The sequence below is a fragment of the Panthera tigris genome, chromosome C2, assembly GCF_018350195.1.
Source record: "Panthera tigris isolate Pti1 chromosome C2, P.tigris_Pti1_mat1.1, whole genome shotgun sequence".
In the NCBI taxonomy this organism is placed as follows: domain Eukaryota; kingdom Metazoa; phylum Chordata; class Mammalia; order Carnivora; family Felidae; genus Panthera; species Panthera tigris.
In genome coordinates, this window is record NC_056668.1 from 120,025,417 (window position 1) to 120,044,649 (window position 19,233).

At 35.4% G+C, this 19,233-nt stretch overlaps 1 protein-coding gene across 1 annotated transcript in view; it reads left to right on the plus strand.

The window, feature by feature from the left end:
* ATR (ATR serine/threonine kinase) overlaps positions 1-19,233 on the plus strand; it is a 99,565-nt gene that overhangs the window by 4,343 nt on the left and 75,989 nt on the right. Inside the window, exons 2-13 of the mRNA XM_042999215.1 lie at positions 5,123-5,214; positions 6,615-6,761; positions 8,512-9,389; positions 10,186-10,364; positions 10,838-11,029; positions 12,247-12,437; positions 12,746-12,898; positions 13,551-13,743; positions 13,977-14,239; positions 16,000-16,190; positions 16,274-16,374; positions 16,540-16,711. Coding sequence (XP_042855149.1) covers positions 5,123-5,214; positions 6,615-6,761; positions 8,512-9,389; positions 10,186-10,364; positions 10,838-11,029; positions 12,247-12,437; positions 12,746-12,898; positions 13,551-13,743; positions 13,977-14,239; positions 16,000-16,190; positions 16,274-16,374; positions 16,540-16,711 — 2,752 coding nt within the window. The remainder of the gene's footprint in view (positions 1-5,122; positions 5,215-6,614; positions 6,762-8,511; positions 9,390-10,185; positions 10,365-10,837; positions 11,030-12,246; positions 12,438-12,745; positions 12,899-13,550; positions 13,744-13,976; positions 14,240-15,999; positions 16,191-16,273; positions 16,375-16,539; positions 16,712-19,233) is intronic.

The following is a 19,233-nucleotide window of genomic DNA, read 5'->3' on the forward strand; positions in this document are numbered from 1 at the left end:
GAGTTAAGGGTGGAGGAGTAGCCAGGGGCCAGATCCTTTAGTACCTTACAGGTCAGAATAAGAGTTATATTTTAAGGGCAATGGGAAGCCATTGGAATGCTTTAAACAGGGAAATAATGTAATTAAATTCAAGTTTTAAAAACATGGGGCACCTGGATGGCTCGATTGGTTAAATGCCCAGCTTTTGATTTTGACTCAGGTCATGATCCCAGAGTCATGGGGTCCAGCCCCAAGTCAGCATGATATGCTGAGTGTGGAGCCTGTTTAAGATTTTCTCTCTCCCTCTCTCCCTCCCTCCTTCTCCCCCCTTTCCCTCCCTTCTCTCCCTGCTTGTGTGTGCACGCACATGCGTTCTCTCTCTCTCAAAAAAATTACAAAACACGTTGACTCTTCACTCCTACTTAGAACCTTTTGATGTCTCATTGCCTTCAGTACAAAATCCAACCTCTTTAGTTTGTTCTTTGAACTTTGACCTTATAGTCGCTCTTCAGCTTTATCTATTTACTGTCTCCCTCTTCTTTGGCCATATAGAACCTCTTAATAGCTTTTAGAGCATCCTGTGTTCATTCTTAACTACTGAGCATTTGCTCGTGCTGTTTCTTTTGCTTGGAATACTCCTCCTTTCCCTTATTTTACCTGCCTAGCCCCTTAGGGACTTAGGTTTGTATCACTTCCTTCAGGGAGCTTTGACTGATAGGCTCTGCTCAGAGCCAAGTGACCCTCTTGTGTTCTATCTTGGCTCTATTAATACAACCATGCTGTGTTAAAATTACCTGTTTACTTTTTTAAACTTTTTTTTTTTAAGTTTATTTATTTTGAGAGAGCGAGTGGGAGAGAGGGGCAGAGAGATAGGGAGAATTCCAAGCAGTCTCCGCACATGGTGGCCACAGAGCCTGATGCAGGGCTCAAACAAAACAATGGGATCATGACCCTCAGGTTAAGAGTCAGATGCTCAACTGACTGAGCCACTGACGTGCCCCTACTTTTTTGAAAAAGGTATACCCTCTTAGCTCCATTCCAAGGTAGAGGTTGTATAATAAGTGCTCACTCTCCCATGAGTCATTATTCTAATAGTACATCTAATGAATGATAATCAATTCACCTTTTTAAAAAACTGACCAAAAATGACACAAATAATAGGAATGATCTTTATACAAAATTAAACTTCGTAGAAAACTCAACCACCACCTAGGGTCCTGATTCCTCTCCTGACACACCTCCTCATTCACATTTCTAAATGATACTTGCTAAATTACACTTAGTTTATAAAGACAAACTCATTTGATTTTGTCTAAAACAATTCATGTTACCTTTTAATTTCAGACTTTATAAATTTTTGTTATATTTAAATCTGTGATGTCATATAATATGGTAGCCACTACAGCTGGTCTAAGTTGAGAAGAATTTCAAAGACTTAGTACAAAAAAAACAAAGGTAAAACAATCACTTTAGTAATTTCAGGGCACCTGAGCAGTTCATTTGGTTGAGCATCCAACTCTTGATTTCAGCTCAGGTTGTGGATTGGAGCCCCATGTTGGTCTCCATGCTGAGCAAGGAGTCAGCTTGAGATTCTCATTCTCTCTCACTCGCTCTCTCCCCCCCACTCTCCCCCCCTCCCCCGTCCGTCTCTCCCCCCTCCCTCTCTCTCTCTGCCCCTTTCCCCTGCTTGCACGCTCTCTCTATATATATAAATTTTTTTTTAAATTTTAATATCAGTTACAGTTCAAATAATATTTTGGATATATTATGAAGAAAACTATTGTTTGTTTCTCTCTTTTTTAAATTTTTTAATGTTTATTTTTGGGAGAGAAAGAGCATGAGCAGGGGAGGGGCAGAGAAAGGGGACACAGAATCTGAAGCAGGCTTCAGGCTCTGAGCTGTCAGCACACAGCCTAATGTGGGGCTTGAACTCACAAACTGTGAGATCATGACCTGAGCCGATGCTCAACCGACTGAGCCACCCAGGTACCCTCCCTTTTTTTTTTTTTAAGGAGGCTTCATGCCCAGTGCAAGGCCTAATGTGGGGCAGGAACTCACGACCCTAAGATCACAAGACCTGAGCTGAGATCAAGAGTTGGACACTTAACCTACTGAGCCACCCACATGGCTTTCTATTCTTAATGTGGCTACTAGAAAAATTTGAAGTGCACATGTGACTTGCATTGTTTCCATTGGCCAAGGCTGGTTTAAATAATAAGATAAACGGTACCAAGTTTTTTTCACTTTCATGTAAAAATAAAACTACTTGGTCTTTGAGTCTATATACCTAAGGTTATGTGTAAATACTGGTAATTTCAGTAACTTAGTAGTTTCAATTTGGGAAGATAAAAATTCTGGAGATGGTGGTGATAGCGTAGAATAATGAGAACATAATGCCATGGAACTGTACACTTAAAATGGTTAAAATAAATGTTAAGTATATTTGACCATAATAAAAAATAATTCAAAGGACATTTTAACAAACTAATTTAATTTGATACTGTTGATAGCTCCCTCCTTGAAATTCTAACTTTGTTTCTAGAATATACCTCATAACATTTTTCTTTTTATTTCTCTGGTTCTTTCCCTTTCTTCTTCGTGGCTCCTTTAACTTAAAGTTCTCTCTTTGGCTTTCTTATTACTTCTTACTCTGCACTAATTTTCAGGGCTTCCACTACTACTAGCTGTAGTGGTGGTAGATTATATAAATCTCCATGAATGTCAGGCTCCTCATATGCAAATTAGAGTTTAATGTCCCTAACTTATTTCTTGTGAAGTATGTAATAATGCAGATAATGTTTAGCCTTGTTTAATAGATGTTATTATATAATGATAATTTAATCTATATATCTAGGCTAGATATTTCTTGAGGATTAGAGCTTTAATTTTCCCCCCCCCCTAGTAAACTCTGTGCCCAACTTGGGACTTGAATTCATGACCCTGAGACCAAACCTCACATTCTCTACTGACTGAGCCAGCCAGGTGCCCCTTAAGGACCAGAACTTTAATTCTAACAATCTTTTGTACATCCCATTTAGTTGTTCTCTTGAGACCTTAAATTCAGTGTTTCTAAAACTGGTTTTGTTTTTTCTCCCCGGACCTGTGCTTCCTCATGTGTTAACTCTTTTGGTGAATGGCCTCACAGTCCACCCTGGATAGAGGCCTAGGTTGACTTATCAGTCTCCTCCACTAACCTGTCACCTCTCCCAGAGATTGTTTTTGGTGTGTACTGTGGCACATTATAGGTGCTCATTAAATGTTTATTGATTATATGAATGACTAGAATTCCTCATCCTATGTGGTAGAATACAGACTTTGTACTATATTCTTACATGCTGTTTTGTGCTGGTTTGTACCAAATCATGGAATTCAAGTTTAATTCATTGATTCTAGGATACTATTGCTCTGCTTAATTATTGTATCTCCTCTTAATATTTATTTTTCTTGATTGGTCCTAATACTCATGTATGTAATTTTCCCTAATATTTTATTGAATTTTCATTGTGGAAAATTTCAAGCATACAAAAGAAGAAAAATAGTATATCATTTGCCCATTTTACCCAACAACTATCAATTCATGCCCTTCTTTCTCTCAACTCATACTACTTTGAAGCAAATTCCAGGTAGTTCCTTTTTTTTTTTTTTTTAAGATTTTACTTTTAAGTAATCTCTACACCAAATGTGGGGCTTGAACTCATAACCCCGAAATCAAGAGTCACATGCTCTACCAACTGAGCCAACCAGGTGCTCCAACTTTGAAGCAAATTCTAGACATCATTTCATCCATAAATATCAGCATTTATCTGTAAAGCATAAAGACTTTTAAAATATATCACAGTACCATTATTGCACCTAAAAATATGTATTCTTTTAAATTAAAAAATTTTGGGGGTGCCTGGGTGGCTCAGTCAGTTAAGCATCTGACTTTGGCTCAGGTCATGATCTTGGGTTTCGTGAGTCTGAACTCCATGTTGGGCTCTGTGCTGACAGCTTAGAGCCTGGAGCCTCTTTGGGTTCTGTGACTCCCTCTCTCTCTGCCCCTCCCCTGCTCACACTCTTGTCTCTCTCTGTCTCAAAAAAGAAATAAATGTTTAAAAAATTTTTTTAATAAAAAAATAAATTTTTTAGACTTTTTATTTTTTGTATTTTAGAGAGAGAGTGCACACTTGAGTGGGGGAGAGGCATGGGGGGAGAGAGAAGGGAGAGAGAGAGAGAGAGAGAGAGAGAGAGAGAGAGAGAGAGATTGGGAGAGAATCTCAAGCAGGCTCCATGCCCAGTGCGACCCTGGGATCACGATCTGAGCTGAAACCGAGAGTCAGATGCTCAACTGACTTAGTCACCCAGACACCCCCAAAGTAATTTCTTAATAACATCAGATATCTAGTCTGTGTTTAAACTTTCCCAGTTTGTCATATACAGTTTGTTAATAGTTTTTATTTTTGTTTTTTTGGGGGGTTTCGTTTTGTTTAATCAGAATCCATTGCAGGATCATAGATTATCATTGATTGATAGGGCTCTTAAGTCTCGATTATAGGTTTTTCCTTTTCCTTTCCCTCCTTTTTTTTGCCTTTGGAATTTATTTGTTGAAGACACTGTTCTGTAGCCAAGACTAGATCAACACTGCTCAATAGAAATAAAATGCAAGCCACATGTAGAATTTAAAATTTTCCAGTAGCGACATTACATAAAGTAAAAAGAAATAGGTGAAATTAATTTTTAATAATATATTTTAACTCAGTATATCTAGATATTGTCATTTCTACATATAATTAATATAATGTTATTAATGGATATATATTTTCTGGTACCAAATATTCAAAATCTGATGTATATTTTTTACTTAAAGCACGTATCAATTTGGACTAACCAGATTTCAAGTGTTCAATAGCTACATCAATAATGGCTACCGTATTGGGCAGGGCAGGTCTAGATTTTGCATATTGGATACCTGTGGTGTCATTTAGCATGTTTTTTCCCTTTTAAATCAGTAACATGTATTTAGATTTTTCTTTCATTTTTAAACAGAAGGATACAATGAATGTCAACATTAAAACTAAACACATTTGATAAATTCAACTTTAGAGAGTTTTTTACGAATGAAATTGTCTCTTTAAGGGTTAAAAACTCTTTATTTGTGTTTTAGTGCCAGTCCAGAGGAATATAATACAGTTGTACAGAAGCCAAGACAAATTCTATGTCAGTTCATTGACCGAATACTTACAGATGTAAACGTTGGTAAGAAACAGTTATTTCTTATAGAAGTTTTATAAATTGTTTTCTTTTTCATATATACATTATGCTAGCATTTTTGTCCGTGTAGTTTTAAATGTAGAGTTAGTATCTATGATAGTTACTATTTTCAAACAAATTACTTACAACATTAACTTTTTTTTTTTGAGACTATATGCACTATGTATACACGGGGAGGGAGAGGGAGAATCTTAAGCGGGCTACACCCGGTGCAGAACCCAACATGGGGCTCAGTCCTGTGATCCTGGAATCATGACTTGAGCCAAAATCATGACTCGAGCCAAAATCATGACTCAGAGGCTTAATCAGCTGAGCCACCCAGGCCCCCCTACAATATTAACTTAGTACATAATATGACTTAAGCATTTAAAGTAATTCTAGTTTTTAGGCACCTGGGTGGCTCAGTCGCTTAAAGTAATTCTATTTTCCTGCTTTTCCTACATTTTCTGCTACTTGCTATGGAGTTCTTTGATATATGGTATTATAATAGATAAAAAATAGTTGGCCATTTCTAATCATGTGCACCCTATTTTAGCTAGGTCTTTCACTAGTGGTTGAGAAACAAATGCCATTTAAATATTCTTTACAAGTTAGTGACTTTGTGGGAGGTAAGAGGTTCCAGTGAGTTGTTGAAATAACTATTTCCTGTTTGTGGCAGTGTAGAAAACAAATATTACCAACCTGGCAAGGTGGTGTCCCATTGGTCACATCTGTTAAAATTACACAGAAGGGGTAATATAAAGTAGCATTTGGCTAATGGTTTATAAATTTAATTTCAAATTTGGCACAGATTTAATGACTTAATAATAGTCATTTAGCCTTTCTTTTTTCAGTCAATAAAATTACGAGTTGCTGAAAAACAACGAAGGGCTACTAACTACTTGCATAATGTATTTTCATGTAGTACTCCCTTCCCTCTCTTTAGATCACTTGCCCTTCACCTCTCTGACCAACTTTTCATCATCTAGGAATCTAATCCTTCACAGCATCTTCCCAGACACTCACTTCCTGCACGGTGGATTAGTGCAGTTAACATACTATATTATAACTATCAGCTTATTTATCTGATTCCCTCACCTGTTCAGGTAAAGTTTTTTTTCCCCCTCAGATTTTGGTACAGTGCCAGGCATATTGTAGGCCTGTAATATATATTTGGTGAATGGATGTATACTAGATGAATGTGCCTGGTTTTTAAACATTTAAAATTAGAAAGATAGGACCATGGAGTTTAGCCCCATCAGTTTATCCTGAGCACTGTATTGGACACAATTCTGGTCAACAAAGTCTAGTTTTTTAACAACTGGTCACCAAAGTCTAGTTTTTTAACAAAAGAACTGTCATTTCATTTGTCACGCCTCTTTAAGATGAATTTTTTATTATTTTAGTTGCTCTAGAACTTGTAAAGAAAACTGACTCCCAGCCAACCTCTGTGATGTTGCTTGATTTCATCCAGCATATAATGAAGTCCTCCCCACTTATGTTTGTAAATGTGAATGGAAGCCAAGGGCAAAATGAGGTCAAAGACAGTATTGGTGAGTCCTACTATTTGTGCATTCATTTGCAACTGGTTTTATGAAATTTACCCTCTTCTGCTCTTCTAAATTATAACATACATTTTATACATATTCTGGTCAAATTTGCTATAAACGTGAAGGAGCAAAATGGTAATTGTTAATTTTGTTTTGTGCATCCTTATTGTTTTCTTTAGTTTTAAACTAGATACCCAGGATGGAACAGAAATAACCAAATTTGTTTATTTGCCATTGGACACTTAAGCAGTTTTCTTTTTTCCGTTTTTGATAAGCTCTTTCTTCTAGATCAGGAATTAGCAAACCATGGCCCACAGGCCTCCTGCCTGTGTTTGTAAACAAAGTTTTATTGCAAAAGCCATGTTTTTACTTAATATTTACTTACTGTATATTACTGTATATATATCTACTGTAACTACTAGAAAGGCAGCATTGAGTAGTTGACATGGAAGCCATAAAGCCCTCAAGCCTAAAATATTTCCTATCTAGCCCTTTAAGAACAACTCCTAGATGTTGAAACTTTTTTCCAGGCTTTATCCTTATTGTTCCTACTACTTTTGCCCCTTTATTGGCCTCCTTATAAAAAGATGTAAAGCTATCATCTCTTTTTCTGTACAATGCATAGAGTATTAAAAATGTTTTTTAACTTTTTTTAATGTTTTTATTTCTGAGAGAGAGAGAGAGAGAGAGAGAGAGTGTGTGCACGCAAGTGGGGGAGGGGCAGAGAGAGAGGGAGACACTGAATCCAAAGCCGGCTCTAAGCTCTGAGCTGTCAGCACAGAGCCCGACACAGGGCTCGAACTCAAGTACCGGGATATCATGACCTGAGCTGAGGTCAGCACTTAACTGACTGAGCCATCCAGGCATCCCTGTCTATATTCTTTACTACACTTTTTTAAATAACAGGTCACAACCCATTAATAGGTTATGAAGATAAAATGTAATTCGAAAATATCATAATACATTGCATGTAATAAATACTGTTTCATGAAACTTTTGTTTCATATATTTAAATAAAATAAATATGCATATGTAAACTGGGTCATGATATAAAATGTATCTTAGTTGTGATCAAAAAGTTTTAGAAACTGTATTACAGGAATCAGGAGGACTGTGACTGATTTGTTTTTGTGCACCTGGGACAGAGTTGGCACTCAATAAATATTTGTTGAAGGAGTGATAATAGTAACCATTTGTTGAACTTCAAGCACTATGCTGAGAATTTCACATATATCATCTTACTTCATTCTCATGGTAACCCTTATGACTCCCTTCTTACAGATGAAGTTACAGAGGTTCAGAGAGATGAAAAGTTCACACAACCAATAAGTGAAAAGCTAGGACTTAGACTTGAAAATTGGTATTCTAAATTACTGTTCAGTATTTCCATTGTGTAAGGAATGTTTTAGACTATTTTGTTAGTGAAGTTTATACTTTAAAAATGAATCATTAGGGGCACCTGGATGACTCAGTCAGTAAGCGTCTGACTTCAGATCAGGTCATGATCTCACGGTTTGTGGGTTCACGCTCCCTTTGGGCACTGTGCTGACAGCTCAGACCTGGAGCTTGCTTCAGATTCTGTGTCTCCTCTCTGCTCCTCCCCTGCTCTCGCTCTCGCTCTCTCTCTCTATTTCTCTGTCTCTGTGTCTCCAAAATAAATAAACATTAAAATTTTTTTTTAATGAATCATCAAGCAGTTAGCAAATTAATTAACATTTCTGATGGACTTATTTAATATTTTTTTATTTCAAAGAATTCAGTAATTGGATCATAACAAGACTTCTGCGGATTGCAGCAACTCCATCCTGTCATACGTTACACAAGAAAATCTGTGAAGTTATCTGCTCATTATTATTTCTTTTTAAAAGCAAGAGTCCTGCAATTTTTGGAGTACTAACAAAGGAATTACTGCATCTTTTTGAAGATGTGATTTGCCTCCATAAAAGAAATGCAGTGGGACACTTTGTGGAATGGCCAGTGGTAGTTAGCCGATTTTTAAGTCAATTAGATGAACGTGTGGGATATTTACAACCAGCTCCTTTGCAATTCATGAACATGCAAAATTTAGAATTTATTGAAGTCACCTTATTAACAGTTCTTATTCGTATTATTGCAATTGTGTTTTTTAGAAGGCAAGAACTCTTACTTTGGCAGATAGGTTGTATGCTGCTAGAGTATGGTAGTCCAAAAATTAAATCCTTAGCAATTAGCCTTTTAACTGAACTCTTTGAGCTTGGAGGATTACCAGCACAACCAGCCAGCACTTTTTTCCGGTCATTTTTGGAATTATTAAAACATCTTGTAGAAATGGATGCTGACCAGTTGAAACTCTGTGAAGAGCCATTATCAAAGCTGATAAAAACACTATTTCCCTTTGAAGCAGAAGCTTATAGAAATATTGAACCTGTCTATTTAAATATGCTGCTGGAAAAACTCTGTGTCATGTTTGAAGATGGTGTGCTTATGCGGCTTAAGTCTGATTTGCTAAAAGCAGCTTTGTGCCACTTACTGCAGTATTTCCTTAAATATGTGCCAGCTGGGTATGAATCTGCTCTACAAGTCAGGAAGGTTTATGTGAGAAACATTTGTAAAGTTCTTGTGGATGTGCTTGGATTTCAGGTAGATGCAGAGGTAAGTCATTTTTAAGTGTATTTAATAAGTATGTATTTTGTTTATAACTTAAGCATATATGTCAGATGTATTAGTGAGAAAATAGATTGTCTTTAATAATGTATATTCAGAATGGAATGATTTTCACAATCCACTTTGGCTCCTTATTCTGAATTTTTACTTTGATTTGAGAAAGATTTGTTCACTAAGTTGGTAATGAACTGCCAATAGGGTAGCAGGTTTTAAAGTAGGCTTTGTGAAGTGTAAGCATGTTTAGTGCATTATTAAAAGGGGGCCAGTTATCAACTTAATTACAAAAACTTTGAGCACTCACCTAGATTTTATCTTTGGCATGTTATAATCAATCACTTGTAGGAAACCTATGATTACATAGTACTAATCATGCCAAAATATGCCTTTTTTCTTATTTGGACTGTGAGAGACAGGCAGTACAATAAAATGTGCAGTAACTTGAGTAAATACTTTATCTAAAAGTCTTGCTGGATTTGTAGTATGAAAGAGTTTAGTAATTCCCTTATAGAATTTTTCTTTGTAGTATTTTGATGGAAGGAAAAACAGATGAGAGAATTTATGTTAAGACTTTTAAGACTGTACAACCATAATTGTAGGTACAGAACCACATATATGTCTATTTATAGGTTGTGAAATTATATAGATTAACTTAGGTCTTTGTTTTACCTGATGAGACTCTGAAAATAGTTTACCTTATTAAAAAACTTACAACCTAATTAATTTTTGCAGTCTGTTAATAACATTTTCTAAGAGATAGTTTTTGAAATTATTTTTACTTTCTCAGTATTTGTTGGGCCCACTTTATGCCGCCTTAAAAATGGAAAGTATGGAAATCATTGAGGAGGTTCAGTGCCAAATTCAACAGGAAAACCTCAGCAGTAATAGTGATGTAATATCATCCAAAAGACGTCGACTCAGCTCATCTCTAAACTCTTCCAAAAGACCACCAAAACAGACTGAGGAGTATGACCTTCATTCAGTTTGTATTTAGTGATTTAATAAAACTTTATTCACTTTTAAAAATCATCTTTAGTTAAGTGCTTTGACTTAAATACATACCATTGTTCTTTCTAAAGGTAGTCAAAGGAATGCTTGAAATATTTTAATACTTGTAGCCCATTCAAGTATGAAAGATAACATGGCTACATAAGGTTACTTAAAAGATTTTTTAAGTTATTACTTGCCTGTCTAATTTAACTTTTTAGTATCTGAAAAATCTCTGAGATTGCATATCTGTCAGCAGTTTAAAATACATTAACAAACTTTTTGTATAATGTGATCAAAGAATTCCCATATTGCAGTTAGCCCTGAAAGTTGTTTTAAATACATTGTACTATAAATTTCAGTAGTTGGCATTACATGTTATGTTTTGTTTTAAATATTTTTCACATTTGAACCAATGAATATCTTTACACTGTGGTTATAATAAATTACAGAATTAAACATGTGGATATGAACAAAAAGAGCATATTATGGAGTACACTGAAACAGAAAGCTGAATCCCTTCAGATTTCCCTTGAATGTGGTAGTCTAAAGAATCCTGTTATCGAGACTTTAGAAGGAATCACGGTTATCCTACAACTGACTGCTCTGTGTACTGTTCATTGTTCTCATCAAAACATGGACTGGTAAAACAACTTGTATTTTCTGGGTGGGTTTTCTGTAATAAATTTGGATGTATTGTTTTAGGAGACCTCATTATTCACTCAATTTGTGTGACCTGAGAACATACATTTTTTAGTGAAATGGAAAGGTAATTTGTTTTTTATTGAGCACCTGCTAAATGCTAGGTACTGTATTAAGTACTATACATATAATATTTAATCTTTACAACAGTTCTATAAGGTAAATGCTGTTATGCCTACTTTACAAATTGGAGATTGAGGTTTAGAGAAATTGAGACTAAGTCATGTGTTCAGTCCAGATGGTCTCAACAACACCTTACTTTCTCCAGGCTCTTTCTTTGGAACAGCTCCCACTATGAGACCAGTAGGTAGAGTATATATTCTAAGGACAGGAGAAGAAGGGGTGAGGAGCCTCTGATGTTCTGGGTCCAGCTCGAGGGTAACCTGGTGTTCCAGTTCCTCTTAATTACTTCCTCTAACAAGACTCTTTGTCTGAACTTTCCTGCGCACATATAATTAGAAAGTAGCAGAGCACATTTTTATATAACTCAAAACTCATTGTTCTTTTAGTCAAACATTTAGCCAAAAGAACATTTCCTTTTGATAATAAGAGTAGGGATTTAGAACTCCTTGGAAGTATATTTTCAGTTTAGTACTTTTAAGATGGTTAATTATTCTATCAGAAAAAGCAAGTGTGAATCATCTCTGAAGATGTAGTCTTATTTTTACTGCCAAGTTATAGACTGAAACTCTTTGTTAACTTTTTACATGGTCATTTATTCTGTATTTTCTGACTCTTAATTAGCCAATAAAAAGTTATGAAAGAGATTTTAGAGAAACTATATTACCTCAGATTGTATTACATTTAGAATTTGAAACAACTTGAAGGAATAGCTAATTAGACTGCAGTCTACTCTTCTATAATTAAGGGTTTACCAAGCCAGTTAATAATTATGCAGGGATATCTTCTGTCATTTTTTAGGCCTGGGATACTGCATTTAAATATTGTAGATTATTTTAATTACCAAATCCTAGGACTGATGTAAAGAGACTAAGCTTAAAATAATAATGGCATATTAATTGACTTGCATATTTACTTTGAATTGGTTTAAACTTGTGTTAGTTTTATACTCACAATTTCTTTTGACTTAACTGCAATATTAGGTTGGACTATAACAAATTTATTGTAATTCTGTTTCTTAAAAATGTATTAACTGCAGCCATAATTTCAAGGACTGTCAACAGAAATGTAAGAAGAAACCTTCAGTAGTGGTAACTTGGATGTCTTTGGATTTTTACACAAAAGCGCTTAAGAGCTGTAGGAGTTTGTTGGAATCTGTTCAGAAACCTGACCTGGAGGTAGTTATTGATAAAGTGGTGAAAATATATGATGCTCTAATTTATATTCACGGTGAGTATAAATAAACAGTAGAAAAAAACAACCTTTAAAGGTCATCAGTGTAGAATATAACTATTAACTTTTTTTATTTGAGAATTTCTGAAGAATGCTGAGAAAATGCATGGATGCGTGTCTTTGTAAAGTCACGTTTAATTTCTTTGGGTTACAGACCTCAGAACATCATCTCTATGTTAAGAATCTTTGTTTATTGAATGCTGTAATTCCACTTGATGTTTAGAACATCTATTTTTATTGAGCAACAAGACACAGTTAAATATGATTAAGGAAAAATTATAATCACCTGTTGTGTGTTTCTGTAGTAAAAACTTCATTTGAAGATCATATACTGGAAGATTTATGTGGAATGCTTTCACTTCCATGGATTCATTCCCATTCTGATGATGGCTCTTTAAAGTTGACTACATTTGCTACTAATCTTCTAGCGTTAAGCCAGAGGATTTCTGATAGCTGCTGTAAGTGGTCACAAAATTCTGTGTGTGTGGTTTAACTCATGTCTATATGGGACTTCTAACACATTGCTGTTTTTTTTTCATTAATTTAAAAAGTACATTTTTACCAATTCAAAAAGTAATTAGACATCTAAAAAGTAACAAATTGAAAAAATTATAGGATTTGCACACCCCAAGTATTCTGCCACATTGTTCTCCAAAGATGCCATTCCAGTTTACATTCCTTTTATTAGCAAAATAGGAGAGAATTTCTATTGTCTCACATCCTCACTTTGTCAGACTAAAATGTTTGCTGTCAAAAAAAAGAAAAAAATGGTAAGGAGGTAACTAAAAGAATTTTTTTTTTTTTTTTAACTATCTGATGGATGTGATTTTTAGTTGCATTTCTCTGGTTATATGTAGTAGGATTGTACGTAGATGTTTTTCAGTGCATGTGCTTTATTTTTTAAAAAGGAGCTTTTAATTAAATATATATATTTGAGATGTTACTTGAATTTATGACAATGGATATATATATATAAATGTGTATGATGTATATAAATATATATGTGTATAAATATAAATGTGTATAAATATATATAAATGTGTATATTGATATGTATATAAGTTAAAATTAATATTTAGAAATAGTTTTTAATAGACTTAATTTTTTCAGCACCACAGGCACAGTCACGGTGTGTGTTTCTTCTAACTTTATTTCCAAGAAGAATATTCCTTGAATGGAGAACAGCAGTTTATAGCTGGGCCCTACAGAGCTCCCATGAAGTAATCCGGGCTAGTTGTGTTAATGGATTTTTTATCTTGTTGCAGCAGCAGAATTCTTGTAACAGAGTTCCCAAGATTCTTATGTATGTATTAATGTTTTAATTTGAATATATAACTTGCTTGGAAAGATCATAGTGTATGCAAATATATGTATATTGCTGAGTGTATGCAACAAATGTTGCTTTTTATTTTGAAATTTAAGTTTTCTTCCTTTTAGGCTTTGTCTTACCATTACTTTTTCCCCAAATTAAGCAAGACTATTTAGACCACAAAATTAAGCAAGGTTTAGTTAGTGTATTTTCTTTTTTCTCCCCAGAGATAAAGTCAAAGATGATTCCGACTTTGTCAAGAAAGAATTTGCCTCTATTCTTGGTCAACTTGTCTGTACGCTTCATGGCATGTTTCATTTGACAAATTCTTTAACAGAACCTTTCTCTGAACATGGACATATTGACCTATTCTGTAAGAGCCTAAAAGTCACTTCTCAACATGAATGTTCATCTTCTCAACTAAAAGCTTCTGTTTGCAAGCCATTCCTTTTTCTACTGAAAAAAAAAACACCTAGTACAGTGAAACTTGGTGAGTGATTTGTTATGAATGTTTTAACATTTTTTTTTTTTTAACTTTATTTATTTTTGAGAGAAATTGAGCACAAGTGGGGGAGGGACAGAGAGAGGGAGAGAATCCCAAGCAGGCTCCGCAGTGTCAGCACATAGCCAGATGTGAGGGTCTGGAACTCACGAACCGTGAAATCATGACCTGAGCTGAAATCAAGAGATGGACGCTTTACCAACTGAGTCACCCAGGTGCCCCTGATTTATTTAACATTTTAAAACCTTTTCTGGGCGCCTGGGTGGCTCAGTCAGTTGAGCGTCTGACTTTGGCTCGGGTCATGTTCTCATGGGTTTAGGCCCCATGTTGGGTTCTGTGCTGATAGCAGAGAGCCCGATGTGGGGCTCAAACTCACAAACTGTGAGATCATGACATGAGCCAAAGTCAAATGCTTAACCGACTGAGCCACCCAGGTGCCCCTAAACTCTCTTTTTTAAATCATTAATAGAATTAGCCTGAAGCCTTAAGAAATTAGACTTACTTGATAGATTCAATGGTCATGTAATGGTAATTTATAAATGGGTTGTCTGGCATTAGACCGCATCACAGAACTAACAAGGGTAGTAATTTTTGGATTTTTAAATATTCATGTGATTTGCCAACTTGGGCATACCTGGTGTTTGGTCCAATATCGTGAGGTTCAGTATTCCCTATGCTTTTTAGGGAGACTGGGGAAGCTTCTTAATATGTCTGCTGCCACTATCTTGGACCTTTGGAACTCCAAATAATTAGAAGCTTTGCCCTACTGAGGACTATCTGTAGATTGTATCTTCTTAGTCACTTTTCCAGTGGCAATGTTGTATGAGTTTGTTGGAAGCATGAGATTTACACAAATACTTAGAAGATCCATTTGTTTGGGTAGAAAGTTGCAACTTGTTCTCAAGTTTTAAAAATAATTTATAATAGGTAGTTTCCAGGACTCCCTAAATCTTGTAATACAGGATTAACAGTAAAGCTAATGGTTCACAGATCTTTAGATTAGTGAAATGTGCTTTTTAAGTCTATCTCAGTAAAATATAATGATGTACAAAGTCTTAAGTGAGTAGTCATTTTATAACTTAAAAAAATTCTAGGGGCCCCTGGGTGGCTCAGTCAGTTGAGCATCTGACTTGGGCTCAGGTCATGATCTTGAAGGTTGGTGAGCTCAAGCTCCACATCGGGCTTGCTGCTGTCAGCCTGTCAAGCCCACTTCCAATCCTCTGCCCCCTCTCCCTGCCCCTTCCCCGCTTACATGCTCCCCAAAATAAATAAATAATTTTTAGAAGTGAGGCACCTGGGTGGCTTATTGGGTTGAGTATCTGCCTTCAGCTCAGGTTATCATCGTGGTTTATGAGTTCAAGCCCCATACCAGGCTCTTTGCTGATAGACCCTGCTTCAGATTCTATCTCCCTTTCTCTCTGCCCCTCCCCCACTCACACTGTCTGTCTGTCTGTCTCTCTCTCTCTCTCTCTCTCTCTCTCTGTCTCTCCCTCTCTCCTCAAAAATGAATAAATGTTAAAAAAAATTTTAATTCTAGAATTTTAGATTTAAATTATTTATAACTGTTATTAAGTATAAAGTAAATTTTAATCTGTAAACATTCATTTTAGTCTTCCACAATTTCTACTAATTGAAACTGACATTATAAGCAAGTTAGAATTCTTTGTATATTTATTAATAATATTTTTACTGTAAAACTTTGATATTTGAAGTGTTAATATTAGGTATTATATGCTCTCGCCCTTTAGCTTTCATAGATAATTTATATCATCTTTGTAAGCACCTTGATTTTAGAGAAGATGAAACAGATGTAAAAACAGTTCTTGGAACTTTATTAAATTTAATGGAAGATCCAGACAAGGATGTTAGAGTGGCTTTTAGTGGAAATATCAAGCATATATTGGAATCCTTGGACTCTGAAGATGGATTTATAAAAGAGGTTGATATTTTTTATTTTTAAACATTTGTGTCTTCATTAATCTGGCTCTAAACTAATTTAACTGATTAATTTTATTATTCTAGCTTTTTGTCTTAAGAATGAAGGAAGCATATACACATGCTCAAATCTCAAGAAATAATGAGTTGAAGGATACCTTGATTCTTACAACAGGGGATATTGGAAGGTATATTTGGCAGTGTTTGTATACTTCCTTTTTTATTTGCCAGGTGTTAAAAATGGTAATATGAGAGATGTGAAATTATAGAAAAAAAATATATCAACATGAATTTTTTTATGGATTTCCATTTATATTTGAGATATTGATGATAACCTTTTTTAAATTTTTTAGGGCAGCAAAAGGAGATTTGGTACCTTTTGCCCTTTTGCACTTATTGCATTGTTTATTATCCAAGTCAGCATCTGTCTCTGGAGCAGCATACACAGAAATCAGAGCTCTGGTTGCAGCTAAGAGTGTTAAACTGCAGAACTTTTTCAGCCAGTATAAGAAACCCATCTGTCAGGTGAGAGTCAGCACTGGTCTTGACTACAGTAAATAGCAATACTTTGCAAGAGTTAAAAAACAACAACAACAACAACAAACAAAAAACCATTTATACGTTTTATTTGTCTTGCTTTAAAGGGTATATTTTTAAAGGATGTATTCAGTTTATTTAAGAGAACCTAAAACTTACAAGTTTTATATTTTATGATCTTGCTCTAAAGATGTATATTATGAATGGGAGAGGGGAATATCTTTTAGTAATATATTGAATTACTATGCTTTCTTGTTAATCTGTTAAATGCTTTTTGGGGGGAGCCTGGGTGGCTTAGTCGGTTAAGCGTCCAACTCTTGTTTTCAGCTCAGCTCATGATCTCACGCTTCCATGAGATTGAGCCTCACATTGGACTCTGTGCTGACAGCATCGAGCTGGCTTGGGATTCTCTCTCTGTCCCATCCTAGGTGGAATGTGTGCTAGTGTACATGTGCATGTGCACGCTCTCTCAAAATAAATAAATAAAACTTTAAAGAAAAGAAATGCTTTTCTTTTTGGGGTGCCTAGTTGGCCCAGTTGGGTAAGCATCTGACCTTTGATTTCAGCTCAGGTCATGAACTCACGGTCTTGAGATTGAGCCTTGAGTCAGGCTCTGTATTGACAGCTCGAGGCCTGCTTGGGATTTTCTGCCCCTCTCCCCCCCCCCCCCCCCAAATAAATAAATTTTAAAAAAATGCTTTTCTTTTTTAGCCTTTATTCTACTGATAAACTTTGTTATGGCTTGATGTTATGTAGAAGGCACTTTAGTTTCTATGTAAGTGATGAATTGCTAAATTCTACTCCTGAAATCGTTGTTACATTATATGTAACTTGTTTTAAATAAAATTAAAATGTATATGTATATAAAAAAAGAAATCTTTTAAAAATCATTGAGTTAAGTTTTGTGAATAGTATAACATAGAGGTTCAGTTTCTTCTTTCTTTGTTTTGGGGGGGGTGCAAGTGAGCAAGGGCAGAGAAAGAGAATCCCACAGAGGGGCAGAGAGAGAAGTGGGGCTCACCCAAAGTGGGGCTCATGTTTTTACCTGAAGCAGGGCTTCTCTTCACCCGAAGTGGTGCTTGAGCTCACCTGATATGGGGCTGGAGCTCACCCGATGCAGAACTTGAACTCAGGAACCATGAGATCATGACCTGAGCTGAAGTTAGATGCTTCACCAACTGAGATACCCAGGCACCCTAGAAGTTCAGTTTCAGTTTCCTTCATGTGATTATCCAGTTTTCCCAACATCATTTATTGAAGAGATTATCCTTATTAAGTATTCTTAGCTCCCTTGTCCAATATTAGTTGATAGTATATGCAAGGGTTTATTTCTGGGTTCTTGATAATGTTCCATTGTTCTATATACCCGTTTTTATGACAGTACCATACTGTTTTGGTTACTGCAGCTTTTGTAGCATAGTTTAAAATTTAGAAAGTGTGATGCTTCCTGCTTTGTTCTTTCTGAGGATTGCTTTGGCTATTTAGAGCCTTTTGAAATTCAGTACAAATTGTAGAATTTTTTTTTCTTTTTCTGTGAAAAATGCCATTAAAATTTTGATAGGGAATTCACTGAATATCCAAAATTCCGCATTGGATCTCCATAGGGATTACACTAGCATATTTAGATGACTTTGGTAGTATGGATCTTTTATCGATATTCTCTCCCTGTCCTTGAACACAGGATGTCTTTCCATTTATTGTGTTTTCAGTTTCTTTCATCAAAGTCTTACACTTTTTATGCTATAGGTCTTTCAACTCTTGGTTAAATTTATTCCTATATATTTTATTAGTTTTTATGTTATGTTATTAAAATGGGATTGTTTTCTTCATTTCTTTTTTGGATATTTTGTTAGTGTATAGATATGCAACTGATTTTTGTATGTTGTTTTTGTGTCCTGCCACTTTACTGAATTTATTAATTACTTTTAATTTTTTTTTTTAACGTTTATTCATTTTTGAGACAGAGAGAGAGCATGAATGGGGGAAGGTCAGAGAGAGAGGGAGACACAGAATCTGAAACAGGCTCCAGGCTCTGAGCTGTCAGCACAGAGCCCAACGCGGTGCTCAAACTCACGGACTGCAAGATCATGACCTGAGCCGAAGTCGGACGCCCGACTGAGCCACCCAGGCATCTCTATTAATTACTTCTTTATCCACATAACTTTTTGGTGGAGTCTCTAGGATTTTTTCTATATATCATCTTGTCAGCAAATAAAGACAATTTTATTTAAGAACTAAAAAATACATAAATAAAAAAGGTTGATTCAACTCGTGGCTGAAAAGTTAGGGATATGTTAAAATACTGGCTTTGCCCTGTTTGGAGTGTGATCCTTAACAAGATACTTAAATTTCTTAACTAAACCTGGTTGCTCCATTTGTAACCACATCATCTACTTCTTGAAGGTTGTTACAAAAATCAAGTAAGCTAATTCAGGTAATATGTTTAGGGCATTGATACTATCCTTTATGTTAGCTTAGAAAGTAGTCTTTAAATTTTATTCCTTGTGTGT